The sequence below is a fragment of the Ornithorhynchus anatinus genome, chromosome 8 (genome assembly GCF_004115215.2).
Source record: "Ornithorhynchus anatinus isolate Pmale09 chromosome 8, mOrnAna1.pri.v4, whole genome shotgun sequence".
Taxonomy (NCBI): Eukaryota; Metazoa; Chordata; class Mammalia; order Monotremata; family Ornithorhynchidae; genus Ornithorhynchus; species Ornithorhynchus anatinus.
In genome coordinates, this window is record NC_041735.1 from 70,433,050 (window position 1) to 70,452,723 (window position 19,674).

At 54.5% G+C, this 19,674-nt stretch overlaps 1 protein-coding gene across 3 annotated transcripts in view; it reads right to left on the reverse strand.

The window, feature by feature from the left end:
- Positions 1 to 19,674, reverse strand: part of ANKIB1 (ankyrin repeat and IBR domain containing 1) — an 89,239-nt gene that overhangs the window by 58,175 nt on the left and 11,390 nt on the right. For all 3 annotated transcript variants that reach the window (XM_029070591.2, XM_029070589.2, XM_029070590.2), the window contains exon 2: positions 2,210 to 2,455. In XM_029070591.2, coding sequence (XP_028926424.1) covers positions 2,210 to 2,397 — 188 coding nt within the window. In that variant the 5' untranslated portion in view covers positions 2,398 to 2,455. The remainder of the gene's footprint in view (positions 1 to 2,209; positions 2,456 to 19,674) is intronic.

The window sequence follows — 19,674 nt, forward strand, 5'->3', positions numbered from 1 at the left end:
TAAAACAGGGGCCTCCTCCCAGAGCTACGCGGGTCCTGAGAGTCCCGTTAGCCACCACTCCCCCCACGAAGGAACGGTGCATCACTTGAGCTAGAGAAGCAGCGAGGCTCAGTGGAAAGAGCCCAGGCTTGAGAGTCAGAGGTGGTGGGTTCGAATCCCAGCTCCGCCACTTGGCAGCTGTGTGACTGTGGGCAAGTCACTTAACTTCTCTGGGCCTCGGTTCCTTCATCTGTCAAATGGGGATGAAGACTGTGAGCCTCATGTGGGACAACCTGATTACCCCGCATCTACCCCAGCGCTTAGAACAGTGCTCTGCACATAGTAAGCGTTTAACAAATACCAACTTTTTTTTTTTTTGAGCTCTAGCTCACGTTCGGATCCCCTTTTTCTCTTTCCGATTTCGGGATCTGTCTCTGGACCGTAAACTCACAGTGGGCAGGGAATGTGTCTTTTATAGTGCTGAACAGTATTCTTCCAAGTGCTCAGTACCCTGCACACAGTAAGCGCTCAAAAAATACGGCTGACTGTCTCCCCTGGCTAGACCTTAACTCCTGGAAGGCAGGGAACCTGCGTACTCACCCTACTGCACTCCCCCAAGTACTCAGTACAGTATTCTGCACACAGTAGACGCTCAGTACGGTACGATGACCGATCGGATGATCGACTTAGAAACATAAAAGCACCTTCCTCAGAAGATTGGGCCAGGTCCCGATGGACAAAGAGAGGGAACCTTGCACTGAGCCCTACGGGGACCGTTCTCCTCATATAAAATTGTGTCCAGTTGAGCACAGTGAAGATCAAGGGAGGAGCATCTGTTCCTTTCTCTCTACCGACTGGGATTCTTTCCAAGCTACCGGTACGCCGGCAGTCACGCTCAAGGAAAAACAGAGAGAAATGATTTCGGCAGCCTCCTTCAGGGTAAATACGTGGCCTCCTCAGAGAGCAAGGAAACCTTTAGGCAACAGCTGCTCCGGAGAATGCTGTAGCACCAGGCTAAGCTGAGCGGGCGGGCGGGGGGACAGAAGGACGTGGGCGCTGAGGAGGGTGGGGGCTCTCCTCACGGCCCAGGGCTTCCCCGGAGAGCTGCCCGAGAGCACCAGCCAAGGCCCTCCCGAGGCCAAAAAGACACTCCAACCCATGCTGCTGAGAAGCACCGTGGACTTGTGGAAAGACCACAGCCCCGGGAGTCAGAGGACCTGGGTTAATAATTAATAATAATTATGGTATTAGTTAAGTGCTTACTATGTGCCAAGCACTGTTCTAAGCTCTGGGGTAGATACGAGGTAATCAGGTTGTCCCACGTGGGGCTCATAGTCTTAATCCCCATTTTCCGGATGAGGTAACTGAGGCACAGAGAAGTTAAGTGACTTGCCCAAAGTCACACGGCTGACAAGAGGCGGAGCCGGGATTAGAACCCACGACCTCTGACTCCCAAGTCCGGGCTCTTTCCTCTGAGCCACGCTGCTTCTCATCCCAACTGGGTTCTAATCCCAGCTCTGCCACATATCTGCTGTGACACCTCAGGCAGGTCACAACTTCCCTGTGCTCCAGTTCCCGGCAAAATGGAGATTCAATACTTGTTCTCCCTCCTACTTGAACTGGGAGCCCATGTGGGACCTGATTCTCTTATATCCACCTCAGCGCTTAGTACAGTGCTTGACACATAGGACTTTACAAATACCACAGTAATTATCATTATTACCATTATTATTTTTATCCACAGGGACTCCAGGAACAGGGTTGCAAAGACCCAAACCGGGACAGACCATCACCTAAGGTCCGTCGAACCCTAGAGCTGGGTGATCTCTCACTGGCATTTCCTCCATTTCTCCAACAGGCCCGAGGAATTTGGCATTTTTGACATTCCGGAGGAAATTCCTCTCTAATTTCTTTCCAAATGGAGTCTGTAGAGTCAGCTCTTCGGTAGGCTATAAAGTTATTAAAACGAATCCTTCCAAGACGGATGGATGGCGCCGCTAGAGAACCTCGATCGGACCCCCTCGGGGAGCCCACCCTGGATTCCCGGGCCCCCTCCACATCCAGCGGGCACTCCTGACCACTGGCTTCCCATCCCCACATCCAGCGGCCATCCCCACCGGACCTATCTGCTCTCCCCTCCCCACTGCTCCCCAGCTCCCTCTCTCCAAACTTTCCATCCCACCAGCAATGGGGAGGACTAGCGTGGGGAGGGGAGAGAGGCGGCACTCACCCCAGGATGCGGTTCATGCCATGGCGGGCGGCGTAGTGCAGCGGGGTGTTGTGCTGGTAGGGCTCCCCGTAGGACGTGTTGGGGTCCAGGGACTCCTTGAGCTGCGGGTTGCTCTCGTAGATCTGACAGGCCAGGTTCTCGTCTCCGTTGATGAGGGCTTTGCGGAACTTTGTGGTCGTGTTTCCCATGTTGCTGCTCTCTCCCCGTCAGCCGGTCCTGGAACGCGAGGGTGGCATGTTCCACATCCTGGGCGAAGGAAGCAGAGTCTGAACCCGGTGGCCGGGGGGGGGGGCGGTCGGAGGGGGTGGGAGGTGGGGGGAAGGTGTGATCGTGCTGGCCTGAGGATGGTGGTTCAGGGCGGGGGTCCTTGCTCAGGGGGCACCTCCCCTCCGGCCCACCTCTAGACCTTTTTGGCGGCGGGGGGTGTAGGGTTCGCCGAACCCGGCGGGGATCGACTCCAAAGCGGCAGAGAAAAGTTCACGCGCCCGTGCCTCTCGCTGGGAGGGACCCATGAAAACAAAACCCTTCTAACTTCCCCTTTCATCAGGGAAGGGGTAAGGATCCTGAGAGAGCTTGGAACTCAACGGCCAGCACCAGACACAAACACTAGTCCCCTGGAAGGCCCAGGTCCTGAGCGCTCTCTCGCTGGAGTGGCCCGGGTTTCCAGAAAAACGGACATTCTTGTGGACGGGCGGCCTCACGCTAACATTTCCTGGGATCGTACTTTGAAATGACTGAGATTCTATTTCCCCCAGGAAGAGCGGGTCTCCTTTATCCAAAAAAACCCCCCACATATTTGCCTTCCAAGTTGAAAACTGCATTTTTGCTACCACATTCACTCTGTAGGGATGCCGTCGGAATACTGGAATTCCTGCTCGTGTGTCGGGGTTTTGACTGATCAACACCCACGCTGCCCATTCCCTGTAAGGACCGGCAGTCGGGACCGGAGGGCCGGAGTCACTCAGTCGGTGGCACGTACTGAGTGCCTAGTGCCGCGGAGCACTGTAATAAGCCATGCGTAGAATACCGAAGAATTTAGCAGACACGATCCCTGCTCTCAAGGAGCTTACGTTCTACTGCGTTCACAGCACTGGACTAAACACTAGGCAGAGTACAACAGAGTTAGTAGCCAAGATCCCTGTCCTCAAGCAGCTCGGAGAGCTCAGCAGTTACTAGACATGATCCCTGCCCTCAAGGAGCTTACAGTCTTCTGTGTGCGAATCCCTATTTCACACTCTGGGGAGAATATAACAGAGTTAGCAGACACGATCCCTGGCCTCAAGAAGCTGCAGACATATATTGGGAAGGGGGAAATCCCAGCTGGGTCCCAAGTCGGGCAGAACTTGGGCTCTGCTGGCTGCACTCTCATGTGCCCTCTTGTTCTCCCCCCCAGCTTTCCCTGGACCAGCCTCCCCGCCCCAAACTCTCTCTCAGGCACCAGCCGTTCCCGCAACTGCCTTTCCCAACCCCAACTCCGCTTCCGCCTGCCCTTAGCGGCCCCCCAACTCTCCCTGGACCTGCCCTCCCCGACCCCCATTTATCTCTGGACCAGCCCTCCCTAGCGACCAGGCACCCCCACCACCTCCCAACGCCAGACAGACAGGCCCCAAGGCTTGATTTTTCCGAAAAGCCGCCGTGCTGGCCAAAGGGAAGGAGTTCCTGGGGGAAGGCTAGCCGTAGCGACAAAAGAGGGAGGTCGTCTTGTAAAACGTGGGGCAAGTGAGGCTGTTTCAGTCCTCAGGCAGGTGGAACTGTGGCCAACAACCTTGCTCTTTCTGAAAAATCTAATTCCGTTCTCTACTCAAGGTTGGGAGTCAGATCGTTCTTTTCAGCTAGAACTTTGTGTAGAGGTACTATTCTGCCAAAGCGCTTTCACATCAATGAGCTCGTTTTATCTCTGCACCGCTCCCGAGAGGATGAAAGGCAGGTCTTATCATCCCCCGTCCCTGGAAATCAGAGGACCTGGGTTCTAAACCCTGCTCGGCCAGTTGCCTTAGGCAAGTCACTTAACTTCTCCGGGGCCGTGGTTTCTTCACCTGTACAAAATGGGGATCCCATACCTGTTCTCCCTCCTATTGAGGCTGTGAGTCCGATCAATCAGTCAGACACAGCCCCAGCCCGGGACTGCGTATACTATACCTACTCCAGCACTGATCACAGTGTTTGGCACAGAGCAAGCACTTAAATACCAATATCATTAACACCCCTACTTTTTAAATGAGAAAACGGAGGTCTAGAAAGGTTAAGTCATTTGGTCAAGGTCACCGGACAGGTCAGGGTAGACCGGGACGGGCTGCCGGGGGACGGGGATGGAACAGGTCGGACAGGCTGGGGCAGGGCCGGGACGGGAGCAGGCCGAGGGCGGGCGGACCAGGAGCAGGTCGGGGCCACCCAGGGGCTGAGCTGGAGCGTCCGGCTCCCCGCACTGGTCCCGCTGCATTCCCTGCATGCAGGAGGAGGGCAGGCCAGACTCCCAGGGCCCCTGGAATCGTTCACCTCGCCTCCCCGGTCACTACAGCTGGGTCTGCTCTGCTACCTTGGCTTTAAAGCCCTCAATCCCCTTGCCCCCTCCTACCTCACCGCTCTCCTACTACAATCCAGCTCACACTTGGCTCCTCTAATGTTAACCTTCTCCCTGTACCTCGATCACAACTATCTCACCGCCAAACTCTCGCCCGCGCTCTGCCTCTGGCCTGGGACGTCCTCCCCCCTTCATATCCGACAGACAAATATTCTCCCCCGCTTCAAAGCCTTATTGAAGGCACATCTCCTCCAAGAGGCCTTCCCGGAACAAGCCCTCTTTTCTTTTTCTTCCACTTCCTTCGGCGTTGCCCTGACTTGCTCTCTTTATTCATCCCCACCTCCCAGCCCCGCAGCACTACATTTCCGTAATTTATTTATTTATATTAATGTTTGTCTCCTCCTCTGGACTGCAAGCTCACTGTGGGCAGGGAACGTGTCGGTAATATTGTTATATAGTACTCTCCCAGGTGCTCAGTACAGTGCTCCACACAGAGTAAGCACGTAGTAAATACGATTGACTGACTACCCGAATGCTGGGGCAGACAGTCTGACAGGCTACAACCAGGGGGGCGGCGAAGGCTGCCCGTCTGGATTCCAACGTCGCCAGCGAGGTTCCACTTTCCTCCAGCAAGATACCAGCTCCCGGGGGGCGGGGCTGTACCCCACAGTGGCAGGCCAAAGATCCCATCGCTCCCGCTCAAATCGCAGCGCTTCGCAGAGAACTGCCATCGGTCACACTCTGTCACCGCTGGCCGGCCCAAGCGAGAGGAGGCCTTCCACCCAGACGAATATTGAGGAAGGAATAAGGTTGTCCCGAGGCCGGCCTCGCTTCCACCGAGAAGAGAATCCAAGGAAAGAGGATCCCGGGAACTGACGGGGACCTTCCGGAGATTCTCAACCCTTTGAACTCCGCGGCTGCGACCTTTTCCGTAGCAGGGCCCCGCGCAATGAGAACACCGAATACACGGGTGTGTGGCGCGCCTACAGACAAAAACAGAAAATCTTCCCACGGTTGTCGCTGACTTAACTTGAGCACTGGTGGATGTTGGCTTACCCAATCGGCCATCCTCGGAGGGCAGTAACATTCAGGCTCATTGGAAAGGGCTTCTATTTGCGGCCCCACCCTGGGGAAACCACTCCACCACTCCACCTCCGGCCCCGTCTCCACGCCATCGTCCCGTCTGCCGTTCTCGACGCTATCTCCGGTTCTAGGAGGTCCTTCCGTGCCTGCGGTGGCCGGTTCTAGTACGACCTTCCAGGTCCACAGTGACCAGTTCTAGTGCACCCTTCCAGGCACCTGGAAACTGACTCTAGTGTGCTCTCTGGGCCGCAGACACCAAATCTAGAATGCCCTTCCGGGCCCACAGAAGCCGGTTCTAGTATGCCCTTCCAGGATGGCGGCAGCTCACCCTTCTGGGCCCGTGGAAACCAGTTCTAGTATGCTGCTCTGGGTCCGCGGCGACTGGTTCTAGAGCACCTTTTCAGGTCCACGGCGGCCGGTTCTAATACACCCTCCCTGGCCTGTGGAAACCGGGTCCGATATGCCCTTCTTTGCCTGGGGAAACCAGTTCCCCTCGGCCCCTCTTAACCACGGGGCCCGGGCCCGTACCCCAAATCCCACTAGGAGCAGCTGTTCTGCTTTCTGCAAAATGCTTTCCATCCTATCCGGTGAGGACTGTATCCAAGGGTTGGTGCTGATTCATTACTATGCCCCTCCACCGTAATTACAAGGGAATGTCAATGAAATGAGAGGACGCCTAAAAATAATGACCTATTACTGCCTCACAAATGCCGAGGTAAGTATGGATCTCACTGAAAATATCATCTATTTTCACGGAAATACTATGATTCAATGACAATAAAGTCCTTTGCTCGACCCTACAAATAACGACGTAAGATTGCCGTGGGGGCGGAGGGGCGGTGCGAGGGAGCTGCTGAAGAAACACGCCGATCGTCGTTTCCCATCCCTCGCTCTCACGAGGGAGTCAGCGATCCCACGTTTTCGGGAAAGGAGAGTTTAACTGCGTGGGGTTCTGGAGTCGAAGCGGTCTACACGCCCGGCTGGGGGGGTCTGCAGAGCTGAATTTAGCTAGCCTCCACAGGGCAGGAGTATCGATAACTAATTATCAGTTCTGGTAATTGGTAACTGTTAATTACCAGTTACCGATCAATGTTCTGGAGGTAAGTCGGGCCGCACACGCACCGGGCATAACATCGGGGACTGGGAAAACTGGGCTTCACCTTCCCCCAGTCCCTAACGCCTGCCCAGCAGAGCCCTGCCCTGGGAGGACCTTGGTTCGAGTCCCAGCTCCGCCACTTGTCTGCTGTGTGACCTTAGGCAAGTCACTTCACTTCTCTATGCTTAGGTCATCTCATCTGTAAAATGGAGATTAAGACTGTGAGCCTCATGTGGGACAAAGACAGTGCCTACCCTAATTACCTTTTATCTACCTCAGTGCTTAGAATAGTGCTCAGCATAAAGTTGGTGCTTAACCAATATCTTTCTTTTTTTTAAAAAAAAAAAAAAAAAGACGGGGCAGGCAGCCTGGTACCTGAAGAAGGCCTATTGGGAGCCAGGGAGTCCAAAAGAGAAACGAGGAGAGAATCAGGGGTTTTGAGGTGTAGAAAATCACCTTGTCATCACCAGATGTCCCCGTGCAGGCCTTAAGGGTCTCTGGTAATTCAGCCATTCACCAGCGCTAACAACACAAAGGGCACTAGGGAAAATTGAAAACTCAGTTCAAGAGGAATGTTTGGTCTTGTTTGGAGAAAAGGGGTTCGGCTCTGTGATTAATTGTGGTGACTCAGCTTCCCCAATGCTGAGGGCTTCGTTGAATTACAGCAGGGGTGGACAAAAAATGAGCAGGGACCTATACAGGAGGACAAATATATTTTCCCCCTCCCGGGGAAGACAGAAATACGATCACCTAAATTTGGGTGAATTTCGAGATCTCCAAACTAAGGGGCGAGACGGTTTTCAGTGGTGTGGGGGAGAGACGGCGGACCCTGACAAGAGACCGGGCCAGAACACCAAGTCTGGAAGAGCAGAGATGATGGGCAGGTCTGGCGGGCAGCGGGTCCAGCATTAGCAGAACAGGGTTGGCTCACACCAAGCTCAGAGGGGGACTGTGTGGACACTCTCCGAGAGCTAGCAGGTGGCCACGCTGGGAAAGGGCAAGACTGCGCAAGATGCAAGCGGACTCGGGGAAGAGACGAAGAGGTGACATGGGCGAGGGTGTGTGGCAAATCAGAGGTGTCATCTCAGACAAGATGGCAGGCGTGGGCCCAGGCCTCCCGTGGTCCCTTCAGGGCCGGGTGAGACCGTCAGGGGGCTAGGGTCAGGGTGGCCTGCCCCCCGACCGGGGGCACAGGGAGACTCAGACCTCATCTCCAACAGCAAATTACTCCAAACTCAGAACACACTTGGCCCAGGTGATATTTCAGGGAAAACTGACTTGGGGGGCCTCGGTCATCACGAGAGAATGTTAATGCCACACCCCATTTTGTGAAGACTGGGGTAGAGGGCAAACTCTGGAAGGGGAAGGGCCGCAGAGGCAGGTAGGTGGAGAAAGCACGGGACCAGGAGTCAGGAGACCTGGTTTCAAATCCTGCTGCTTGCCTGCTGTTTGACATCTTCTCCAAGAGGTCCACATCTCCTCCAACAGGCCTTCCCTGATTTAGCCCTCTTTTCCTCTTCTCCCACTCAGTTCTGCGTCACCCTTTATTTATCCCGCCCCCCAAGACCCGCGGCGCTTATGAACATGTTACTGATTTACTTTTATTAATGTCCGTCTCTCCCTCTGGACTGTAAGTTCACCGAGGGCAGGGAATATGTCTGTTTACTGTTCTATTGTCCTCTCCCTAGTACTTAATACAGTGCTTCGCACACAGTATGCACCAGGAAATACGACTGAATGAATGAATCTTGGGCTTTATGCATTTTATGAGGAAGGAAGCCTTTTTACAGAACAGAAAGGCTTCTGAGCAGCTACACAGTCCTTGCTCCAAACAACGCTCACAGTCTGTCTCTGGAGAAAAAAGTGCCGGGTTCCTGGGAGCCGCGCGGCTCCGGGCAGAACTGGGGCAGAGCGGCGGCGGCGGCCCGGGGAAAGTCCCAGCTGAAGAGTCGGGCGTGGGCGGCGGCGGGAATCCCGTCCAGCACCAGCTCAGCCTGGAAAGAATAATAATGATGATATTTGCTAAGTGCCTACCACGTGCTCAGTGCTCGGATAGACACGATCAGGTCGGACACAGTCCCCGGCCCACACGGGGCTGACGGTCTAAGTGGGAGGGAGAATACAGGTGTTCCATCTCCATTTTATATGTGAGGAAACTGAGAGGTTGAGTGATCTGCCCAAGGTTACACAGCAGGCGAGTGGCAGGGCCAGACCTAGCTTTGGGGGTGCGAACGAGGGTGTCCCGATCGAAATGAGGCGCCTGGCACTCCCTCCCTCGGGGCCCACTGGTGGGAGGGGACATGGTGGGGCTGCCTGCAGCCCAGAGAAGATCCCCAGAAGAGACACCCCTGACTCCTAATAATAATTATTACGGTATCTGTTAAGCTCTCACTTTGTGTCAAGCACTGTTCTAAGCGCTGGGGTAGATACAAGTTAATCGGGTTGGACGCGGGCCTTGTCCCGCCTGGGACTGACGCTCTTAATCCCCATTTTACAGATGAGGTAATCGAGGGCCAGAGAAGTGAAGTGACTTGCCCAAGGTTACTGAGCAGACACGTGGCGGAGGCGGAATTAGAACCGAGGTCCTTCTGACTCCCAGGCCCGTGCTCTATCCACTGAGTCACGCTGCTTCTCGGAGTGGTCGGAGACCACGGCGATCCCCAAGGACATCATCAACGGCTTGTCTGCCAGCTCCGGGCGCCCGGCACGGTCAACTCTCCCAACCCCGGCCATCTGGGCTTCTCCGGCCGCTCCACCTTCCTACCTCCACTCCCACCTTGCTGGCCCAGGCCCAGATGTTCCCCCCAACTTCCCTGCAGGGTCCAGAGGCCCCACCTCCACCGCCCCCGCCCCGGGGCGGCGCGACTCGGGGCTAATGGACGGGCACAGGGAACCTGATTCTAAAATCACCCGCCATCCCTTCAGGCAATTAGTCCATCCAGTAATCTCACCAAAATTGCCCCTCTTTGATCAACACATTTCTAAACGGGATCTTTTGAAAAAATAGGTCCTGAGTTAAAGCACCACTTTGGCAATGTTCTTTCTAATGAAAGTGGCAAAGCCTTCAATCAAGGATATTTATTGAGCGTTTACTATGTACAGAGCACTATTCTGAGCGCTTGGGAGAGTATATTCACTCAATTGTATTTACTGAGCGCTTACTGTATGCAGAATGCTGTACTAAGCACTTGGGAGAGCACAATACAACAAGAAACATATTCCCTGCCCACAATGAGCGTACAAGAGAATTAGCAGAAACATTCCCTGCCCACGATGAGCTTTCAGTCTAGAGAAAGGCTTCATCGATCAATCAATGGTATTTATTGAGCACCTACTGTGGGCAGAGCACTGTACTAAGCTCTTGGGAGAGTATAATACAACAGAGTTGGTACACACACTCCCTGCCCACAGTGAGTTTACAGTCAAGAAGAGGGCTTAGAGAGTGCAGGAACGATAGATTCCTATCCATAATCTAATTTAACATGCTTCCCCCTATACGCTGTAAACCCCTTGTGGGGAGAGATCCCGTCTACCAACTCTATTGCATTATACTTTTCCAGGTACTTAGCGGGGGGGGGGCTGTGCACACAGAAGACACTCAGTAAATACCATTGATGGACTAAGAGCGTAATGAAATGACTTTGTCTGAGGACACTGGCAGCTCGTCATCGGTATTTACCGACGGCGACTCCGAAAGATTACACATTTTTCATTAGAAGGTACTGAGCGTCGAATATCTTCGTTCAGTGGGGGGAGAGGGGGGTTGGTGGGATCCCCTCCGGGAACATCCATCGGTTCAACCGGCAAACAAACCGAAAGCTTGTCTGGTCCCGCTCGATTATTTTATAACTCCTTAAGGGAAACGACGACTTATAAATGGATAATTTATAACAGTTTGCAAATGAGTAATTATCAGCAAGTGCCCTCTGAAAAAAAAAAAAAAAGAATTCTCGCTTGAGGGGGCGGGCCGGGCTCCGACGCATGAAATACCAGAGTCGTTTGGGCTCGCCGATCACCGATGATTGCGTTTTAATTAAAGGCCTAAAAATAAGCACCTACGTCAGCCTCTCCTGGATACCCAAGTTCAGCTGCCACTATCGGGGAGGGAAGCCATGCCTGCTGTCTGGGCGTCTGCCGGAGGGGGACCCGCCATTTCGGCAGGAGCCAAAGCCTTCACCGCAGGGCACGCGCGCCCCGCTCCCCTCTCCCTCCTCTCCGGGTCCCCGCACGGTTACCCGGCCCGGCCTTCCCCAGCGGGGCAAAACCAACTACAATCTGAGTCGCTCTCGCCTCTCCCTCCAGGGAGCGAGATTTAAAGTCTGCAACCAACAGGGGCTGGGTGGGGTGGGGCATCTGGCAACGGGCCGGGCTCAGTCGATACCACCTTGCTCCTCTCCCAACTCCCAGAAGAGAATTCTTCTATCTCTTTAGGCTGCACTCAACAGATTGGTTGATTGATTGATTGATCGGAGCCCTATCTATAGGGTTCCGGGCGAAGGCAACCCGTGGCCTCTGCCACTCGCCACCACCATCCCCGCCCCCCGGCTTCCTGCCTTCTCTGCTGCCTCCCACCTCGGCGTGGCCGTCGAACACGACCCCTCGCTCATCTCCCGTGAGCATCCCGCCGGTCCACCCCTGCCCCGGACGCCGCTGGAAGCCCGCAGCCCATCAGGAAGGGCAGCACCCGAGGCACTCGACCCGGGCGAGGGGTTGGGAGAGACACCCAAAGGGAGAAGGCAAACTACGGGCGTTCTTCATGACCAAAAACACACTGGGACCTTGACACAGAAGGGAAAGGAGCAAATCATAATAATAATAATAGCATTTTTTGAGAGCTTACTATGTGCCAGATACTGTACTAAGCGCTGGGGTGGATACAAGCAAATCGAGTTAGACACAGTCCCATGCGAGGCTCAGAGTCTCAATCCCCATTTCCTAGATGAGGGAATTGAGGCAAAGAGAAGTGAAATGACCTGCCCAAAGTCACACAGCAGACAAGTTGCGGAGCCAGGACTAGAACCCATGACCTTCTGACTCCCAGGCCCATACTCTATCCACGATGCCACGCTGTTCCTCAAGGTAACAGAAATACACGCAAGGGATGTGGGAGTAAACGTGTCCACAAGCACGCATGCATGCACACACAGACACGTCCATACACAGAGTCATCCTTCGGCCGGACGACGACGGTGCTGAGGCGCGACTCAACCGGTGATCTCAACGGTCTCGAAGAAATGCTTGCGCACTTCCTGTCGGTCAATCCGTCATATGCACTGAGTGCTACTATGTGCAGAGCACTGTACTAAGTGCTTGGGAGAGTACAGTAGAGTTGGTAGATACGTTCCCTGCCCACAGTGAGCTTACAGTCTAGAGGGGATGACGGACACTAATATAAATAAAATTACACATATGTACATAAGTGCTGTGGGGCTGGGAGGGGTTTCCTTGCACTCCTCGTCCACGGGGATCCAGCGAGGGCCGGGGGGGGGGGAGGGAGCTGCTCAGACCCCAGTGGCCCAGGGGTAAAGGCACGGGGACAACATTGTGCGAAGCAGCACGTCGCCCTGTGTGGAGGGGCACCGAGTTAGAGGTCAAGCTCCCACCACGCCAAGGAGCTTCTGATTAGCACTGTGTCGATCTAATATCACCACAGCACTGGGCACGGTGCTTGGAACAAAGTATATGCTTAATGCCATTATCTCCACTATTATTATTATCAATAAAAATTAATAACGACGCTATCTCGAGATGTCATGTTTAAATACTTTGGTAAGCACTAGATCAAATTCTAGATCAAGGACAGGGAGGTTGTTCTCTTCCCAATTTTATAGATGGGGAAACTGAGGCCCAGAGCGATTCAGTGACCTGCCCAAGGTCGCAGAGCAGGCCAGAACTGGAGCTAAAACCTGGATCCTCCAATTCCCAGACCTCGAGACTCTTTCCCCTAGGCCTCGCTCCCTCCTCTGTTAGCTGTGGTCGCGCCTCCTCCGAGCACAAACGCAGTCAAGTCACGGCAGGGTGAGATCCATCTGTGTGTGGTCGGTGGGAAATATTCCCACTCGCGAGGATTTCCAAACTCCACGCTGAGCTTCTGACAGGCGTCTTCCTTTCCCGCTGGAGAGAGGATTTTTGAAGAGGCTCATCTGAATGGACGCTTTGATGCAATTTCTTGTTGCTTGTTTCCTGCCGTTTTCACATTGGGCTCGTTGCCATCTGCTTTATGTAAAATCAAAGCCAGTTTGCTTTACATCGAGCACCGACCTGGTGAATCTAGGGCACGGCTTGCGTGACGAATGTCTGTGGCGGGGGGTGGGGCGGGGCTGGGGGGGGGTGATGGGCGTGGGATGTGTGATGGGGGGGTATGATCAATCAGTCAATCCTATTTATTGAGGGCTTATTAGGCGGGGTGTGAGGCAGGGCTGAGGGGTTGGCCTGGGGGCCAGGAATTAATAATAATAATAATATTGGTATTTGTTAAGCGCTTATTATGTGCAGAGCACTGTTCTAAGCGCTGGGGTAGACACAGGGGAATCAGGTTGTCCCACATGGGGCTCACAGTCTTAATCCCCATGTTACAGATGAGGTAACTGAGGCACAGAGAAGTTAAGTGACTTGCCCACAGTCACACAGCTGACAAGTGGCAGAGCCGGGAGTCGAACTCATTACCTCTGACTCCAAAGCCCATGCGGGTGTGTAGATTGGGGTGTGAGTCTGGAGGGCGTGATGGGGTGGGAGGTGGGGCTGAGATGGAGGTGGAAGGTACGATGGGGATACGGGCGGGGTTTAGGGAGTGCGGGGAGGGGCCGCGAGGCTGTGGTGGGGGTCGTGGAGGGACACGTGGGGCAGGGCTGGAGGTCGGGGAGTCCTGACTTGCTCCCTTTATTCATCCCCCCTCCCATCCCCGCAGCACTTATGTCCATATCTGTCATTTCTTTATTTCTATTCGTGTCTGTCTCCCCTCTAGACTGTAAACTCGCCGTGGGCAGGGAATGTGTCTGTTTACCGTCGTATTGTCCTCTCCCAAGTTCTTAGTACAGTGCTCTGCACACAGTAAGCGTTCAATAAACGTGAGAAGCAGCGTGGCTCAGTGGAAAGAGCACGCGTTTCGGAGTCCTGGGTCACGGGTTTGAATCCCGGCTCCAAGACAACCTGATTACCCTGTGTCTACTCCAGTGCTTAGAACAGTGCTTTGCACATAGTAAGCGCTTAACAAAAAATTATTATGATTGAATGAAAGTGGGGGTGAGGATGGAGGTCGGGGAGGGAACCTATGGGGAGGAGGGGAGTGTGGGGCAAGGCTGGGGTCGTGGAGGGGAGCGTGAGGCAGGGACGGGGGCGGGGAGAGTAGAGTGGGGTAAAGGAAGCGTGGGGTGGGGCCGCCAGGACCTGGGGGCGGCAGAGCTGGTTTGCACCCGACCCGCCGTGTCACCGAATCTCCCACGTGGACCCCCACAGCCTGGGCTTTGCACACGAAGGCTTCCGCCACCATGATGATGATGGCATTTGTGAAGCGCTTACTACGTGCAGAGCACTGTCCTAAGCGCTGGAGAGGATACGAGGTGATCAGGCTGTCCCACATGGGGCTCACGGTCTTAATCCCCATTCTCCAGATGAGGTCACTGAGGCACAGAGAAGTGAAGCGACTCGCCCGAAGTCACACAGTTGACAAGCGATCGAGTCGGGATTTGAACCCATGACCTCTGACTCCCGAACCCGTGCTCCTTCCACGGAACCACGCTGCTTCTCTAAATCAAATCAAAGTGGAAAGAGCCCATGATCAAAGCAGGGTCCAGGGCAGGTCACTTCTGACCTTCCAAACGCTCCCTTAAGTTGGCTACGGTTCATACCTCTCTTTCCAGTTAGGATTAGAAACGAAGATGATCTTCGTCCCCCTCTAGACTGTGAGCTCGTTGTGGGCAGGGAACGTGTCCGTGGTTATACTGTACTCTCCCAAGGGCTCAGCACGGCGTTCTGCACACAGTAAGCTCAATAAATACGACTGAATGATGAAGGAATCTTCCTGCCTTCCGGGAGCAGGGGTCCTCGCTGCCCAACCAACGTGCTGAAGAGGAAGCAGGCGGCACCTGAGGGGTGTGAGTCTGGATCTACCCCCCTGCGGGGCCGCCGTGGGCACTCGCTTCGGAGTACTGAGGCGCCAGCTGGAAGGAGGCGTCTCGGCCAACGCAGCGGAGAGTCGGGCCTCCGAAGCGGACGGTAGAGTTCCCGGGGCCGGGCCCACACCCCAGCTCGGAGTATAAATTCCGCACGGAACTCAAACCACGGGTGGTGTTAGGGCCTTCTTCCCGGGAGGAGCCCACGGCAGACAATTTCGCAGGCAGGAAAATCCATCCCGACTCCATTCCCCAAGCAGCGTGGCTCGGCGGAAAGAGCCCGGGCCTGGGAGTCAGAGGTCGTGGGTTCTAATCCCCACTCCATTCCCCAAGCAGCGTGGCTCAGTGGAAAGAGCACAGGCGTGGGAGTCAGAGATCGTGGGATCTAATCCCGGCTCCGCCGCTTGTCAGCTGTGGGACTCTGGGCCAGTCACTTCGCTTCTCTGGGCCTCAGTTCCCTCATCTGTAAAATGGGAATTAAGACTGTGAGTCCCAAGTGGGACAACCTGATCACCTTGTATCCCCCAGCGTTTAGAGCAGTGCTTTGCACATAGGAAACGCTTAACAAATACCATCATTATCATTATTAACCTGGAATGTCTGAAATACCAAACAGGGCCGACTTGACAAAAGGAGGGCCGCCGTCTGTTGGATGGTGTTGACTTTCCCCCGATTAGACCGTAAGCCCGTCAAACGGCAGGGACTGTCTCTCTCTGTTGCCGACCTGTTCATCCCAAGCGCTTAGTACAGTGCTCTGCACATAGTAAGCGCTCAATAAATACGATTGAATGAATGAATGAACTTTCTTCCGCTAACCATTCACTCATTCATTCAATCGTATTTATTGAGCGCTTGCTGTGTGCAGAGCACTAAGCGCTTGGAATGTACAATTCCAACAGGTAGAGACACTCCTTACCAGACAAGTGTAAAAGGGGGAGACACACAGCAAAACAAAACAACCAACCCGCAACGCTGGTTTTTGACATCTCTGGTGAAAATGATGACGATGATGGTATTTGATAAGCGCTTACTATGTGCCAAGCACTGTTTTAAGCGCTGGGGGGGATACAAGGTGATCAGGTTGTCCCACGTGGGGCTCACAGTCTTAATCCTCATTTTACAGATGAGGGAACTGATGCAGCCGGGCCCTACGAGGACCTGAAAGCCGAGGCCTGAGCTGACCCAGTGCCAACCCTGGTCCCAGCCAGACAGACAGGAAATGAATCTGGCTCTGGGGCAGAGATGCTGCCACGCGGGCGTGGACCGACCGAGCAGGGACTCCGGAGAGGCGGCGAGTTCCTGCGGGGCCAAAACACTTCCCGGGCCACCCTGATGGCAGCGCTTTACAAGAGATGGGAAGATGAAAGCTGCCCCGTGCTGCCTGGGCCCAGCCGGCGCCGCTCGGGAAACAAACGGCCGCCGGGGAGACGCGAGCGACGGCAAATTCAGGCCGGCCCGCAGTCTCGCCGGCTTCCACTGCTGCCCACCCTGCCCCTGAGAATGGCACGGCTAAAAGAGAAGCAGCGTGGCCTCGTGGAAAAAGCACAGGCCTGGCAGTCGGAGGACCTGGGTTCTAATCCCGGCTCTGCCAGCTGTCTGTGTGACTTTGGGCAAGTCACTTCCGTTCTCTGGGTCTCAATTACCTCATCTGCAAAATGGAGATTAAGACTGTGGGCCCCGTATGGGACGGGGACTATGTCCAACCCAATTACCTTGTTTCTACCCCGGCGCTTAGTACAATGCCCGGCACATAGTAAGCGCTCAACAAATACAACATAAAAACTCCGTGGCCTTTCTCCTGTGGAAGCCAGCCCAACAGCTAGGCGGGAAGCCCCCTCGTGATGCCGGAGCAGGCAGAGAAAGGGATGCGTTGTCCATTTGGCGGCCCCAAACCTTCGCCCGAAGCTGGGGGAGGAGATTAGTCTCCCCCTCTAGACCTTAAGCTCACCGTGGCAGGAAGCGTGTCTGCTTATTGTTATATTGTACTCTCCCAAGAGCTTAGTACAGTGCTCTACACACAGTAAGTGCTCGATAAATACGACTGACCGGTTACTATCCCGGAGGCTATCTTGGTGAGGGGGGCTGTGGACAATAGAAGGGAAGGTGAAATCAACTGACTGAAGCCCAGAAGTCTTGAGGGAGTTTTCATCGCGAGAAAGAGAGAGAGGGAGAGAGACCCTGCCTGCAAAGCAAATGTGTTCACTACAAGAGAAGCAGCGTGGCGCAGTGGAAAGAGCACGGGCTTTGGAGTCAGGGCTCATGAGTTCGAATCCCAGCTCTGCCACTTGTCAGCTGTGTGACTGTGGGCGAGTCACTTAACTTCTCTGTGCCTCAGTTCCCTCATCTGTAAAATGGGGATGAAGACTGTGAGCCCCACGTGGGACAACCTGATTCCCGTGTCTACCCCAGCGCTTAGAACAGTGCTCTGCACATAGTAAGCGCTTAACAAATACCAACATTATTATTATTATTATTACCAACAACCACGAAGATTCACCAGGCAGAGAAATGACAGCCTCGAGGCTTCCCGGCCTCTCCCTTTGCTCGCACCTGCCCAGAAACACTCGCCGTCGTAGGTGAGGACACCGGACGGAGCCGTCTCCTCGCCTCTCCCCCGGCCCGGCTTCCTCACGTGGCCAAGCGACATACCCCTCCTCGAGCTGGGCCCCCTCCTGTAAGCTCGTTTTGGGCAGGGAATGTGTCTATTGCATTACAGTCTCCCAACTGCTTAGTACAGTGCTCTGCACATAGTAAGCACATAATAAATACCACTTATTGACTGGCTAACTCCCTCCATCTCTCCCTCCCCCGTCCTAACTGCTGTGCGCTGGGCTCCGCACACAGTAAGAATAATCACCATGCCATGCGTTAAGCACTTACTGTGTGCTAAGGACCGTACTAAGTTCTGGGTAGATACAGGATCGTGGGCCTGGACACAGTCCCTGTCCCACCTGGGCTCACAGTCAAATGAGGAGGGAGGACAGGTAATAAATCCCCATTTTACAGGTGACGAAATGGACGTAACAAAGCTAAGTAACTTGCCCAAGGTCACACGGCAGGCAAGGGGCAGCGCCGGCATTAGAACCCAGGGCCATCGACTCTCAGGCCTAGGCTACTAGGCTGTGCCGCGTTCAATCAATAGCTTCGATGGGTTAAATTATTGATTGTCCCAGCCCTAGACCGCCCGGCCATCACTCCTCCGGCTCCCTTTGCCTTCCACCCACGTAGTCCAAAGAGGAACGGTGTAAGAAGGCGGCGAGCCCGACTGTGCCGCCGGAACCCCGAGGACCTCGAGCCCAGTGGCATCCGATAAGGGCCAACTCCCCCTGAGGACCCATCCTACCGTTTCTTTCCCAGCCAGCCTCTGGAAACGCCTTTACTGGGATAGAGTGACGGTCAACCAATGCAGAGTCCACCCTGCCCCGTACTCTGGCCACCCTGGCTGACTTTCCTCGCTCCCCCGGTGAGCCCGCCAACTCTGCGGTGCTGCCATCTTGAATTTCACGACATACGCTAAGGCGGTATCCTCCAGAATCAAACCCGGCACTACCATTCCAGCTGTGGTCACCTTGGATTTCAGAAGGGATGCAGGGACACGCCTACACCGGCACAGTAGAATCGGCAGGGAAGCGGACGCTCCTGGTTGTGGGCTTCCCCGTTTTTGCCTTCCCCACACGGCACGGGCTCCCGAACTCTGGGGGACGTAGCCCGGTTCCTCGGGGGAGGGCAAATCGGGGATGGGTTCCCACCCCAGCCATCGCCAGAGGGTCTTGGAAATGACCCTAAACAGCGAGCACCCCATGGGGAGAAAACCCAAGCGATCGACCACCCCGGACGGCCACTGCTCCCCCCAGGATGGACAGCAGCCGGTCCTCATCCGTCTGGCCTCCGGAGACTCGGTGTGTTCCCGGTGAACATTAACTTAGAGCCCAAGGCTCTACTCCAGAGTTTTCACTTTAGTTCCCCGGTGAACATTAACTTAAGAGTCTAGGGCTCTACTCTGGAGTTTTCGCTTTAGTTCCACAAACTTCACTCTTGATCCGGTGGCTCGAATTCTAGCGGCAACGCTTCCCAGTAGGTAGACCTACCAGCAACATCTCTGGATTTTAAAGAAGTCAGAGCAACAGGAACAGATCGGCAGACTACTAACACTACCATGGATTTTGATTCAAATACTCTGCCACTGATGATATTCTTTTTCCATTTCCTATATACAGTTGGAAAAAAAAGAGAATCTTTATAAATACAATGGCTAATCTGATTTCCAGAACAGAAATCCTCTTCAGAGGAAACGGCTTGAGGATGGCTTTGATCTAGGAAAATAACCATTTCATGATTAAGCGTGGAACTGCGAAGACAAATCTCCCTCATCTTGATTTCCCAAATGAATCTGCTGCATCTCTGATTGCGTCTCCAGGGTAAAGTCCTCCCCAACTCCAACCGGCAATGACCCAATTCCGGTGACTTGATGGAGCGAAACCCAACGTTTCCACCTTTGGAAAGAGCTCCCGGCATTGTCGGCTTCTGGGTTAGAGGGTGACTGGGTCCGTGGGGTGGGGTAAGATTCCTCCACAACACAGGTCCCTGATCCCGGAGTGGGGGGACAGGACGGTCCGGGGGGGGCAAGGCAGCTCTTGGCTCCTCGCTCCTGCCC